This window comes from Microchirus variegatus (assembly GCF_963457635.1).
Source record: "Microchirus variegatus genome assembly, chromosome: 8".
NCBI lineage: Eukaryota > Metazoa > Chordata > Actinopteri > Pleuronectiformes > Soleidae > Microchirus > Microchirus variegatus.
In genome coordinates, this window is record NC_139809.1 from 11,572,403 (window position 1) to 11,587,766 (window position 15,364).

Below are 15,364 nucleotides of genomic sequence, written 5' to 3' on the forward strand. Positions count from 1 at the left end.
TTCTGTCAAAAGACTCTGGTGCAGTGGGAGTGAGAGGCCAAACAATCACTTGAATGGCTGATATCGCCCCATTAAGAAAAGGGAAAATGGGAAAAGAAGACAGCGTAAAAAGCAACAAGGGAGTTTAAAAGGCAGTGAGAGGTTGTGGACTGGGAGGTTATAATGGATGAAGTTCCAACCCCATAAAAACTGATGGACTATTTCATTAAACGGTAGCAATACAACCATTTCTAAATGACTGGAATCATTTTAATCAATTTTTTTTGCAAGTAACTGTGTAATAAGCAGAAGAATACCAGATTTAAGACTATAATTTGGGGTCCTTCATTAAACTGTTTAAAAAAATGTCCTCCTAATAATGACCAGTGCACTGTGCATTATCCTTCACTCATGTCATCATCACAGGACCCACAAACCACAGATATTCTCGATCCACCTCTCATGAATCAACAAACAATGTGATTTTGTCTTGATGCACAGAAAGATTCATGGGTGTAATCCGATGCATGCATGGATATGTTGCTCATATATCTTCTCCATTCCTACCATTAAAACCATCGAAGCTTCAAATGGTTGTCACTACTTCATGAGAGCGAAGCTCAATATCTGACTGCGGTGTGCTTACAAATGCATAATGAAGTTCCAGCAGAGAGTCTCTACAGTGTTTTAAATTCAAGCCTCGAGTTGTGGATGGATGTGTGCATGATTAGCCGGTATAGAGCTCACACTGGGAACAGTGTGCAGTGCACCCATCAGATTACTACACACAGGTTCGTAGTTGACTATGGCAGTATTACATACAGCTGAGCACATTCATTAATTGTATTAAATTGTGAAAGAACACTCGATACCCAATGAGATTTATTTCAACTTTAACCCCTCCTGCCTATATGGCACCACATGTTGATGCTGCTGGAAATAATCCTAACGTTTAATCCAGTTATTTACCTTGTTTTTATTTTTCACAGAAACGACACACCCTATTTCTTAGATTTACATCTGCTCTAAACTAATAGATTTGGAGTAGTATATTTGCATTTTTATGTATATATGTATATGCTGGGGTATGTTATTAGAGTCAAACTGATATTCTTTTGGGGTAATACATTTGGATAGCTCATGGTCACCAGGAAAATATCAAAATTGCAGCATGAAATTAGCTTATTTGAGCTTATTAACAAGTAATATATGAATACAGGATTCACAACTGTAAAATTCACATTACAGTTACAATAAAAGATAATCAGTAGTTAAATATGAACACAATTTGTTCCAATTTAAGGATTATTAATTTTTAGTTTAAAAAAAAAAAAGTGAATTGAGGGTTTCATTCTGTTTTAATGAGACTTAACAGTCAGTTCAACAGCTGAAACATGGTTTTTCTTTGTAATGCACCTGAGGTGTGATGCTGTTGTGGCCTTTTTAATCACCATGTGACAGGATAATTTATGAGGCCTTTGCATATGACAATACATTCGTACAAACAACTCCTTTTGTAGGTCACAAGAATATAAACACACACACACACGTGCATGATACCGGACAGATGTGTATGGGCTATAATGATGATGGATGGTTCAGTTTACTGCACTATTAACAGTGTTTGTCCAGAATGACCATTATACTGAAAATATGAGAGCAATACAACAGAAGAACATTGTGTGTGTGTGTGTGTGTGTGTGTGTGTGTGTGTGTGTGTGTGTGTGTGTGTGTGTGTGTGTGTGTGTGTGTGTGTGTGTGTGTGTGTGTGTGTGTGTGTGTGTGTGTGTGTGTGTGTGCGTGTGCGTGTGTGTGTGTGCGCGCGTGTGTGTGTGTGTGTGTGTACTCGGCTGTGAGGGCAAGTTCTGATTAAAACCTTCTTTTTTCTCCAAAAAAAACCCCACTAACATTTGGCCGAGGACTTTTTAGAATTGGGGTACCGCTGGGTCCATGTCAGGGTTAAGTTATGGGTAAGGGTTAGGCATTTAGTTGTGATGTTAAGGTTTAAGGTAAGGTAGAGAATGCAACAATTTCCCCTTGGGGATGAATAAAGTATTTCTATTCTATTCTATTCTATAGTGTCAACACGTGTTGGCTTTTAGTCGTTTTCAGTGTCTTTGGAGGCAGTAAGTCACCAAATAAACACACCAAAAGCCCTTCCTACCTACACATTTACACTACTAGTCAAAAGTTTGGACACACCTACTAATTCTCACTGAAAGCATCATTCCTAAAATTAGCCACCCTTTTCTTTGATAACTACTTTGCAAACTCTTGGCTTCATGAGGTAGGATTGAAGGAGTTCCCAGAGATTCTGAGCAGTTGTTGGCCCTTTTGCCTTCACTCTGCAGTGTCCAAACTTTTGACTGGTAGTGTACATACTACCCCCCTCAGACATGCATTTCCAAAGCCACCACTACCCCTTTCCTGCCCACACTGCCTTCACACCTTCTGACTCAAGGCCCTAGTATACTTCCGCGCTTGTGCCGCATATCGCGTACCCTGGTATACTCGTGCGTCAGGGTCCTGTAGTATCTGACTTGACCATCGGGTGGCGGCACAAGTCTGGACCCAGGGAATAGGACGCATTCCTACCAAAGAAGAAGAGAACGATGCTACAGCTCTCTCCGACAAGTCTGGTTTGAGCGGCTCATCAGCTAAAAGGTCCATCGGGCAGAGGAGTCGAGGTGTCAGCTGGTTTAAGGCTCGGATGACTATCCTCGGCGACTACTTCTGTTGTTGCAATGGTTTTCGCGCTTGGTGAGCGGGGCTTAATATTCCAATAGTACTATTCTTGTGAGCACCGTCAACACGCAATAGTTTTTTTGCCCTTTTGAGTCCTTTGTCTGAATCTGGATCTAGTTTTCTTGATGAGGTTCTTTTGGAGGGTAACAACAAGAAGTCCCCTTCCACTCTGCGAACCGTGGTGTTGAGTCTGTGTGAGTGTGTACTTACAGTGAACAGTTAGGTGGACAGAAGCATTGGTCATGCCCACTATGTTGGTGGCGGTGCATGTTAGCAGGAAGTAGTTGTCGTCTCTGCTCACATTGTCCAAAGTGATGATGATGGAATGAATGGTGTTGTTGCCGTAGACTTTGGCCTGGAGTGAGAGCAGAGTAGAAGTATGGAAATAATGATTATTTCATCACAATTCTGTAATAATGTCATAGAATAATGGGTATATGGGCATACAATGTCTGAACCTATCAGAGAGGAGTGATGTGTCAAAGCAAAGCAGGCTAGTGGAGGGAAGTCTATTTTCTGTAATAAGTGGTCATTATGTTAATTTATCAAAAGTAATACAGTTAATGTCCACTGCATTGTGCTGCATTTGTGTAGTGTTGGCCAAATGAGGAGAGTGTGAAACCCTGACGTTACCCCTAAACTACAGCCTTGTCCTCATCATTTAAATGTATTAAGTACGCTAGTTTCGCAACAATACACATTTTAAAGGCCAAAAAATGTGAAAAGTCCATTTAATTTGGCTGAATGTACTGTAATGGTAATGCTTCCTGGATGTTATGCTAATGTAACTGCGGGTGATGGCACTTTTGCAGCCATTTAAACCTATTTTAACAAGTGGGAGATGTTGCTGTAAAACATTTCCAGTATTGCCAGCTGTGACAACTAAAGGGTGAACGTTAATGATTTTTTTTCCCCCCAATTGCTTGCTTGTAATTACAATAAACTATGCTTTGCTATCAAATAATAAGGACTGTATATCACACACAAGTGCAGGTTTCCGAATGTATAAGCTACTTATAAGCAACAAATGCAGTGTTTTAATTACCCAGAGTATCTTCCACACTTTTTTTTTCATTACAACTGAGTGCACCATGGTTAAATAGAAGCTATTTAATGCATTTTGAAACTTATATAATAAACTTCTCTCAAACTATGGAATAAATGTTTTCTCTATTGAATATTCTTAGCAGTTTGGAAGATGCCTGGCAGCAGAGACGTCCCACTTTCTAAAATTATTGAGCGTACTTTTCTCTATGACCCTTTGGTGAGGGCCAGCTTCAGGGGGGCCAGAGCTAATCGATGTCAGACAATATATAAACACACTTCTGGTCCACTGCTCTTCTCACACTAACTAGCTCACATTTGGAGGATCATATTTTGCGATATGTACTACCCATAATGTGTGAGCTCACATTTCAAGTATCAAAATGATATTACTAATAGAGTAACAGCTTGTAGCACATTTGCCTGAAATGAGGGAGATAATAATCAACATTTCCTGGTTATGAATGTGGTTGCAATAAGATTATGGGGTTTCCTCCTAGAATCAATATTCTGTTATGTATATATATTAAAAAAATACACCTGAAAAGGTTAAATCACATAGACGCCTGGTCAAACTAAGGTCTACTACTTCTTGTTTGTTATGCTGTAGCTCAAAATGTTGCATACCACCACTTAACATGGCCCCAAATGATTAGACAATCTAAATAATCGAAACAAAGTGATTATTACAAAACAGGGGCTTTTATTCTGAAAATAACAATTGTAATATTGTAATGATGTTTCACATCCAGAGTAAAGATATATGCAATATACAATGTTATTTTAATCATCATAAAGTTCATTAAAAATGTCATGTTTACATTGTTGCTGCCCAGGTCGCCAGTCCATGTCAGGGCCAGTTTGCAGCTTCTTGGTGCTCAATTTTTGCCAGTGCAAATCACGACTGAAATTTTAGCAGCAGTGCTCAATAATCTCATGCGAACGGGGGAAAACACTGTGCTCTGTCACTGCCAGTTCCAAATCACACAATCAATTTACTCCACTTTCAATTTCAGATACTTGCCCTCCACGTGTAGACTTTAACACTTCCACTGTGAGGGAAACACAGCTGCTGTACAGTGGTTTGCTTCACATCATGTCAATGATTAATGGTAACATACATACAGATTATTTATCAGGAAACTAATGAAATAAATAGCATCAGCTCTAAAATGCAATACCCAAAAAATCAAACTAGTTTCTTTGGTGCGTGTGCTTCAAATGTGAGGACTAATTTTGGATCAAACCCACAAAAACAAAGACTTGTAACTGTTGGGATCAGGCATTTTGTCTGTGTATTTACTTCCTACCTCTTGTGAACTGATGGAGTGCAAGCCATTGACAGGCCAGTCCACCTCAGGTAAAGGGGATCCAGAGCCATTGCAGACCGCTGTCACGCGATCCCCCTCGATAACTGTGAGGTTGCCGTGACTGACGCTGATATCAGGGAAGTCTAGGAGAGAGAAGGGACGTGAGAGGACATGTAAACACACCATGAGATATAACATTCTTTAACTTCTAAAGACCAGCGTTCTCACAGAAATAGATCCACACAAGTACAGTGCGTTGGGTTGAGGATTCATTCATTGGTTAAGAATCGTTTAATAACACTTACAAGTCAGTGTGTATCATCGTGCCTGTATATTCCCTGTTAGAATTGCCACTATGGCTTTAAAAGAAATGATAATATTTTTGTGATCTATATTTTCTATATATTGTGTGTTAATGTCAAAGCCTGATATCCTCTGTGCCACAGAGCTCCATTGTTTCCAATGAAGCCACACTGTCATTCTGTGGGATACTTTCCTTCATTAGCATTGTCACACATTGTGGTTTATTTTTTTACTGAATCCCACGTAAACAATCTTATACTGTACTCTGCTGCAGAAATAGTCAGCAACAATTGTGCCTTTTCCCCCTTGTTTCTGTATTTTTGATTGAGCTCTCAATAAAAGGACAAAGTGTATTTCGGATCGTGTGTTTCGTGCCAATTTTCACACTCGAAACTTACCACAGCTGCTAATGTTCATTTCCTGCAGGAGTATCTTCTTGAAGCCATCAGTACAGTATAAATCTTGGCTGCCTAGACCCGCCTCTCCTCTCTGTTGCCATAGCTGCAGCCAGCGAATCTCACAGCCACAGGAGAACACCACCTCCTCGAAATGACTGGAGGGAGAGAGAGAGAGAGAGAGAGAGAGAAAAAGAAAAGAAAGACCACTGACAATATTAGCAACATCTCATCAGTGACATATTCTATTTCTACCTGCTCTCAGAAGAACAAGGCGAGTTTGTCATGTCAAACACATCACTGCAAACATAACCAAGACCTTTAAAGGAGCCGTTGTTAGGTCAAATAATGGACGACATGTTGGGCAGATCCAGAGGGATTATAATAGCAGGGGCAGAGTTCACTTAAGTGTTATGGATCATGGTTGTTCCAGCACAACTGAGCGGGAGGAGAGAATGTACAGTAAGACACACACACACACACACACACAGTCTATTGCAGCATTTCATGTTCACACACAACATCCTGCAAACCATGTAAGCTCACAGATTGGTGCTTATGTAACATTGCAACCCAAGGGTGCATTTTTTTCTGAGAATTTTGTGTTTTTTTTTTAATTCATCCTGCTGCAATGAGTCAGTCAGCTAACCATTCTAAAATCCCTCACTCACCAATCTCCACTCACCCCATATAACAGCTGCCTTTTCCATATATCATGCATGTGAATTAGGGTTATTCGATAAATTGATTATTAGTTTATAACAGCAGTATAACCAGTTTTCTGATGTTTAAATGTGAATATTTTCAACAAACAAATCATTAAAACTGAGTAATTTGGATTTGTGGACATTGGTTTGTGGTTTGGTAAACATGTTATGGACCAAACTCATATTAGGTTAAGGGTTAGGGTTAGGGTTATGAATTGAGAAAAGAATGGTCAGATCAATCGATTATGAAAATAATCACATGAAAAAAACCATGTGAGACAGCAAGATTAGAGATTTAATGAGGTAATCTATAAGCCACACATGTGACTTGTCAATAATCATTGAAAGCTGAATGTAAATGGCCTGCTGGTAAATAGAACTGTCATCGCTTCACACCATGACAAAGTGACCCTGACAATCAGTGCTGTTCTCTTACATTCCACTCAAAAGCAGGCTAAAGCTCTAGTTTGGGGGTAAAATTGTCTCTTTACTGAAAACATGGTCTGACAGTCCAAAAGCACACAATCAGCTGACAAACAGGCAGGGTCAGAGAACAGAAAACAAACTCACTCGCTGAAAAAAAATAGCTACTCGGAGTAGTGGCTGGAAGGCTATCAGTGGAACTGACAAGAAGTAAAAACTGAACATGGGCACAAATTGAAGGTGGAGCGTGCGGTAAGACAGGGACACGGAAAGCATAAATAGAAGTGAGGACACAGAGTCAGTGCCAAAACAACGCATAAATTGCTCATGAACAGGAACGCATAAAACTTGACTATGACAGAATTACATCTGGCAGAAATATAAAGTAAATGAAACAATGACTTCGGGCCAATTCCAATTCCTATCTTAACCCTCAATCTTAACCCTCAAGCTCAACCCTTAATCTTAACTGGCCCTCAAAACCAAGTGTTGAGGGTTATTTTGTCACTTAGAAATGGAACAGCCCTTAAATGCAGATACGTCTTCAGACTGTAGGGGGCAGAATAACGCGAAAGCTGCGTCCAGTCTGTCAGCTCCAAAAAAGAAGAAGAAGAACACTTTTACGTCACGATTATTTATTACGATCCGTTTGTCAGTCAAGTTATTAGGTTGTCAGTTAGTTATAAGATGATACTCATACAAATACCACAACCACGGACATATTCAGCTGACAGTTACCACACACCACGGCTTATTGAAAAGTAAACGATAGCAAACGATCGCTTGTCCGCACCGGCCGGCTATTGACAAAAGATCGTAAAATAAAAATAAATGTTACGCAACAATGACGTCAGTCATCCATAATATGGGCCTAAACTAAGATAATACAATGGTTTTCATCATTTTTATATCTCTATTAACAAAGAAAATACTTCATTTGTAGCGTACTCGCTTCGCTGCTTCCGACACCATCTTTCTTATGTGAAAACGCGCAGTGCATTCTGGGTAGCCCTTGCTCCCAAGGTTGGTCTCGGAAAATCTCAATATTGAGGGCGATACAGCCCTTAAACTTGCCCCTCAACTTAATTTTTCTGAGAATCGGGACAGCACTTGCACTAGAGGGAGCACACATTTTTGAGATTGAGGGTTAAGCAAGGAATTGGAATTCACCCTTAGACTCAAAACGAACGACTTTTAGACTCAAAATTAAACCTTAAAAACCAAATAACCACAAACTAAGTGTCCCACATGAGCATACATGTCCTGTCATCTCACACAGCTCATTCTCCATTGCGCTCCACTCGATCCGACATCGCAATCACATTCACTGCAGCGATTTTAAACACAAACCACATGAATAAAAAACTTGATGATACATAAATGGTGTTAAAAATGATTGTTAATAAATATGATTCACTCTGCAGTGCCTTAATGTTATTTTTCTTGTTGTTATCTGAGTGTAATTTGCTTTCAGTTGTTTAATATCCTATAATGGAACAGTTATGGCTCCCAAGCACCAACACAAATAAAAAGTTTCTGACTCAGTGGATCCATAATCTGGCTTCAATTAAACACCTCACCATCTGTCTTCCAATTTGTTGTTGTTGTTGCTTTTTAATAGATCCAAATATTTGTGTGGGAAGTGGTATGCACCTTTTTTTTACAGGCACCATTTTGTCTATAAGCAGTGGTTATAAATGAAACCCCAGGTCCTACACACAGAAATAAAAGTGCTAAGTAGAACCATATAAGGTTCTTCGGCTTGTCCTCATAGGAGAACCCTTTAGGAGGGTTCCACCAAGAACCCTTTTCAAACCCTTTATTCAGGAAAGGTTTTTATTCTCTGGTTTAAAATGGTTCTTACTGGAACCATTGGTGTTACCAAAACCCTTGAAAAAAACTTTCTTTGGGAAAGGGTTTTTCAGAAGCAAATGGCAAAAGGGTCCATCTACAAGGACTGAGGTTCTACCTGGAAAATCTCACTCCTTGTCTTCTACAAGACCCTTTTGGAACCCTTATTTCAAAGAGTGTACCAGCTCAAAAGAGAAATTCTCATAAGATCCTGGTTAAAGCTCCAGTGTAGTATAACTCCCATTACCACAACTATTACCATAACCTACCAATTGTCTGTCACACATTCACACACACATGCAGAGACACTTTGGTAGGTCATGAGTTGTCTGTTATCTGTATTCATTGTTGCGTTACTCGTACACAGAGAACTTGCCGTGGTGCAGTGAAAAGGCAGAGACTGTGCCGTGTTTGCAGCGTGCAGGCAGTTGATAAGGGAGCGCTTGATTTGCATTGCATTTTGTTTGGCAGAGCACACATTTTCAATATAATAATATCACATTCGCGAGAAGCCAAAAATCACGATCGTGATTAAAACGTGATTGTGAAGTCCCGCGCTGAACGTCCAGATTTATTTTTAACAGTCGAGTCCTCGTCTGAATTTGCCGGCGTCTCTTGGTGTTTTCAGAGCTTCGAAGCTTTTCTGAGAAACACAGAGAGTCGTGAGGAGCCAATGTAAGTTTTAGGCAAGTGTGGAAAAAAAAGAAATGCTGTAACAAGTGCTTTTGCAAATCCATCCATTTTCAACTGGTTTATCCTCCACGTGAGGGTTGCAGGCGGGTACTGTGGCAATCTCAATTGACATAGGACGAAGCGCAGAGTACACGCTGGACAGATTACCAGTCCATCGCAGGGCCAACATCGGGAAAAACAACCATTCACTCTCTCACTCGCCAATTTAGGGTGTCGAAATTTACCTAACCCCAAAATCTGTATGTCTTTGGACAGTGTGGGGAAGCCGGCGCTTTCGCATATATACATTCTAATTGTGTATTTTTATTTAAAATCAATTCACAAATGCAAAGAGAGCTAACAGAAGAAAAATCAAAGCGATAATTGGTGTGTCTGCCCTTTACATTCAAACCGGAATTAATTCTTATAGGTAACACTCGCACAAAGTCAGTAGGATTATAATCATGTGTGTGATTAACCAATTATACCACACACACGTGCTAATGATCATCATTTTCATATGTAGGGTGAAACGCAGTCATTAACTGAAACACAGACAGCTGTGTGGGAGGCTTGAAACTGGGTGAGAATCAACCAAGGTGACTTTGGGGAAGACAGTTTCATGTCACGGATCATAACACCATACACCAAGGTCTCTCCCAAGCAAAGATTTGCAAAGATATTTATGCTGTTCAAGGTTTTATGAAGAAACACACAGGGAGACCGTAGACCCAAGGAAACTTGGTGCGACAGATGAAAGAACCATCATGTTTTACGTCTCTTCAGAATAGGAATATGTCCAGCTCCTGTTTAAGAAGCCTCTCCAGAGGTGGTCTTCATGGAAGAGCAACTCAGCGATGCATGAAAACTAATAGCTAATAGCAGAAGGCAGTTTATCTGCCAATAATGACCGTCTGCAGGCAACAGTGAAGCACGGTGGAGGCTCCTTGCAAGTTTGGTGGTGCATTTCTGCAGGGTGTTTGGTCAGGTATAATGGTGTCCTCAATGCAGACAATTATCCATCACACAATACCATCAGGGAGGCGTCTGATTGGCCCCAAATGTATTCTGCAGCAGGACAATGACCCTCAAACATTACAGCCAATGTCATTTAAGAACTATCTTCAGAGTAAAAGAAGGATTCTCGATGTCAACGTCATCGAGTGACTCTGGGATTACGTGAAGGGACGGGAGGATTTAAGCCAGCCTACATCAACAGAAGATCTGTGGTTGGTTCTCCATAATCTGCTGAATATTTAAAAGATACTCGATGCACATTGTGCATCTAAAAGATAAATGGAGGTGCGAATAAACAAAAATATGTTTTTTTTTACTGCAGTAAAACAAGTATTTACACTTGAAATGATTGTGCTGCTGAGAGGGGGAGAGTATGACAAATAACTTTGTGGATGGTTGACTGGGGACAGCTGTAGGTGAAGGACATTTCCATGTGCACACGCACACACACACACACACACACACACACACACACACACACACACACACACACACACACACAGTGTGTAAGAGATGGAGTAATTCCTTACCACCCTGCAGACTGCTGTGATGAATGCTTGCTATCTAGTAGTGTTTTCTATGGAGAAGGAGTAATGAACATTTGTTGATGTGAACCCCAAGCAGGTTGCATGAACACACACACACACACTCACACACACACAAGCTGCCTACCCTAAGATCAATAGGTGCATCATGGCGCATCATGGCGCCGTCCGAGCGGCAGCTTGTTACAGCAGCTCCGTACTCATTCTTTACTTTAGGTGAATTATGTGTATTTTTAGCGCTTTTTTATTGTGTATTTGTGTTCAGCAGTCGATCCCGTACACGTCCAACCCTGGACGTAACTCTGGTGAGACTTCTGTTGTTGTTTTCACTTTGTTTTGGACTTTTAAACTCCGCATCGGCGAACACGCTCAGTCGCAACGCTGTTGTTTACACACGGGATCAGCTGTTAGCGCTTAGCAACGCTAGGCTAACACCCGCGGAGAGACCGGTCATTCCCGCTGAACTACGGAGGAGACGGAGAGGATGTAGAGCCGGAGTCAAACGCCGTGAAAAGAGACGACGGTACAAACCAAGCCTCCCATCTGTCATCATGGGAAACGTGCGGTCTCTTCAGAACAAATTCGAGGAGCTTGCGGCGCTAACGAAGCTACAGCGGGAGTACCGTGAGTGCAGCCTCATTCATTTCACGGAGACTTGGCTGACCGATCTCATCCCGGACTCACTGGCGCAACTTGAGGGGTTTCAACTCGTGCGAGCGGACAGGAATACAAGGGAGAGTGGTAAGAAGAAGGGCGGGGGACTGGCGATGTTTGTGAACAATAAGTGGTGCCACCCGGGACACATTCACGTGAAGGAGCAGCGGTGTACTAGGGACATTGAGCTGCTAGCAGTTAGCATTCGACCATACTATCTTCCGAGGGAGTTCTCACACGTCATTGCTCTGACGGTGTACATCCCTCCCTCTGCGAATGCTGCTGCTGCCTGCGAGCTTCTCCACAGTGTTGTGTCCCAACTACAGACAGCACATCCCCAAGCCTTTTTCATAATCACTGGGGATTTTAATCATGTTTCCCTATCTGCCACTCTCCCTAACTTTCATCAATACGTGGACTGTCCCACCAGAGAAAATAAAACCCTGGACCTGCTGTATGCAAACACAGCGGGTGCCTACACCTCCTACCCCCTCCCCCCGCTGGGTCGCTCAGATCACAACCTTGTCCACCTACACCCTGTCTACACCCCCATGGTGAAACAACACCCCCCCACCAAAAGGAGTGTGAAGCTGTGGTCTGAGGAGACAAGTGAAGCACTCAGGGACTGTTTTCACACCACAGACTGGAATGTGCTCTGTGAGCCACACGGACAGGACATAAACAGTGTCACTGACTGCATCACGGAGTACATAAACTTCTGTGTGGAGACCACCGTGCCTACCAAAATGGTGCGGTGCTTTTCAAACAACAAGCCCTGGGTAACTTCTGAGATGAGAGCTCTGCTGCTGGAGAAGAGGAGAGCTTTTAGATCTGGAGACCGTGAGGAGCTGAGGAGAGTGCAGAGGGACCTGAAGAGGAAGATCAGGGAGTGCAAGGCAACTTATAGGAGGAAGATGGAGAACCACCTGGAACATAACAACGCCAGGGAGGTCTGGAGGGGACTCAAAACCATGTCAGGACAGGGCAAAGTAAGGACGAGGGACCCTGCTCCTGGTGACAGAGACTGGGCCAACAACCTTAATGTCTTTTTCAACAGGTTTGACACCAGTCTCATCCCTCCCCCCTCCAGCCTGTCTACTTCCAGCTCCCCTTTTCTTCCTGTCCCCCTCCCCTCTCTACCACCATTAACACCTCTCAGGCTCACACCCCCCACCCCTCCCACACCTCAACCACCACCTCAAGGACCCTCACCACCACCTCCCCCACCTCTGCTGCCCTCCTCTCCTCCCTTCACGACCACAGTGGATCAGGTGAGAGCACAGCTGAGAAAGACAAAAGCCAGGAAAGCTACGGGTCCTGATGGCATCAGCCCCAGACTCCTCAGGGACTGTGCAGACCAGCTCTGCCAGGTGGTTTGTTACATCTTCAACCTGAGTTTGAGCTTGGAGAGAGTACCCACCCTGTGGAAGACTTCTTGTGTGGTCCCTGTCCCCAAGACATCATGCCCCAAGGAACCCAACCACTTCAGACCCGTGGCCCTTACATCACATCTCATGAAGACACTGGAGAGGATAATCCTCAAACACCTCCGCCCCCTGGTGAGCCCAAACATGGACCCTCTGCAGTTCGCGTACCAGCCTGGCATCGGGGTGGATGATGCCATCATCTACCTGCTGCAGAGGTCCCTGTCTCATCTGGAGGGCACTGGAAACAGCGTGAGGATTACCTTTTTTGACTTCTCCAGTGCCTTTAACACCATACAACCATCGCTGCTTAGGGTGAAGCTGGAGAGAGCAGGTGTCAGCGACCGGCTGGCTGCATGGACCACCAACTACCTCACAGACAGACCCCAGTTTGTGAGGCTGCAGGACTGTGTGTCAGACACGTTAGTCTGCAGCACGGGAGCCCCCCAAGGCACTGTGCTCTCACCCTTCCTCTTCACCCTATATACATCGGACTTCAGGTATTCCACAGACAGCTGCCATCTCCAAAAGTTCTCTGATGACACTGCCATTGTGGGGTGTGTGTCAGGAGATGGCGACCAGGAATACAGGAGGACTATCATGGACTTTGTCAGCTGGTGTGAGAAGAATCACCTTCTTGTCAACGCCAGCAAGACGAGAGAAATGGTGGTAACCTTCAGTAAAAAGAAGCAAATCACTGCACCGGTGAACATCCAGGGACTGGACATCGAGAGGGTGACAACATACAAGTACCTGGGTGTTCACCTAAATAATAAACTGGACTGGACTGACAACACTGACTCGCTCTACAAGAAGGGTCAGAGTCGCCTTTATCTTTTGCGGAGACTGCACTCTTTTGGGGTGAGCAGGACACTGCTGAGGACTTTCTACGACACTGTGGTTGCGTCAGTGGTCCTGTTTGCTGTGGTGTGCTGGGGAGGGGGCTGTTCTGTGCGGGACAAAAACAGACTAGATCGGATAATTAAAAAAGCCGGCTCGGTCTGTGGCTGTCCCCTGGACTCCATCGAGGTCATCCAAGAGAGGAGGGTACTGGCCAAACTATCGGCCATCATGGACAACACCTCTCACCCACTGCACGAGACTGTTGGGGCCTTGAGAAGCTCCTTCAGTCAGAGACTGATGCACCCTAAGTGCAGGACGGAGCGGCTCCGCAGGTCGTTCATCCCTACTGCTGTCCGTCTGTACAACAGTGTGCAAACCAAATAACTATGTTTGTGTCACTGCTGTATTAGTCTGTTATTGTTTACAGTTTTGTTCCTCGTTTTTAGCTGGTCTGTTATGTTATTGTTTACAGTTTTTTGTTTTTCGTTTTTAACTGGTCTGTTAAGCTATTGTTTACAGTTTTGTTGTTTTTGTTTTGAACTGGTCTGTTAAGTTATTGTTACAGTTTTTGTTTTTTTGTTGTTTAACTGGTCTGTTATGTTTATTGTTTACAGTTCAGTTTCTTGTTTTAACTGGTCTGTTAAGTTACTGTTTACAGTTTTTGTTTTTTTTTACTGGTCTGTTAAGTTATTGTTTACAGTTTTTGTTCCTTGTCTTTAGCTGGTCTGTTTAGTTATTGTTCACAGTTGTTGTCCTGTTTGTCTTGTTTGCCTAGATTTGTCTTATTTTTACCTGAACCAAATACGCACCTTATTTACATTCACTCTTATCTTATTTCTTTCTTTGTACAGTTTTTATAACATTGTGTAATTGTTAATCTGTATACGGAGCTGCTGAAACCCTGTTCTCTCCCCACTGTGGGATAAATAAAGCTATCTTATCTTATCTTATCATTATTACAGCCACAGGTCTGACAAATGAGACAAACTGGATTTCTGTGGAAAAAAAAAAAAAAAAGGCTTGACGACTGAAACGCAGCCTAAATCACCCGGAATAAAAAGGCGACAGAGACGGAGCAAAAATAACGAGACGTGTTATTCATTAACCACACGTTTGTAAATTGTTGTTCAGACTTTAACCAATTACGCACTCCAGTCAACCAACAATGTCCATTTCATTTTGTTCATTTCTCTGGACCTCAATTAGTTTTTCCAACCAGCAGACGACTACCGCTGTTTCCGTTAGTCATTTGTCACATGAATGTCACATAGCTAATGTACTCAATTTAAAAATTTAAACAGAGAACAAGCCATTATAATTATTATTAAGTCATTCCACTACCAGCTCAGGAAAAATACACGGAATTTGAAAACCCTACAAATAATTGAAGAAAGATGTTTTACAGGTGCTAAGGTTGAAGTGGAACTGCTTGATTGTGATGGGGGTAAAAAA

At 42.5% G+C, this 15,364-nt stretch overlaps 1 protein-coding gene across 1 annotated transcript in view; it reads right to left on the bottom strand.

Moving 5' to 3' along the window:
* Positions 1-15,364, bottom strand: part of LOC310930721 (NT-3 growth factor receptor-like) — a gene marked incomplete at both ends in the record, with an annotated part of 111,047 nt that overhangs the window by 42,732 nt on the left and 52,951 nt on the right. Inside the window, 3 exons of the mRNA XM_083893763.1 lie at positions 2,935-3,079; positions 5,079-5,221; positions 5,780-5,934. Coding sequence (XP_083749889.1) covers positions 2,935-3,079; positions 5,079-5,221; positions 5,780-5,934 — 443 coding nt within the window. The remainder of the gene's footprint in view (positions 1-2,934; positions 3,080-5,078; positions 5,222-5,779; positions 5,935-15,364) is intronic.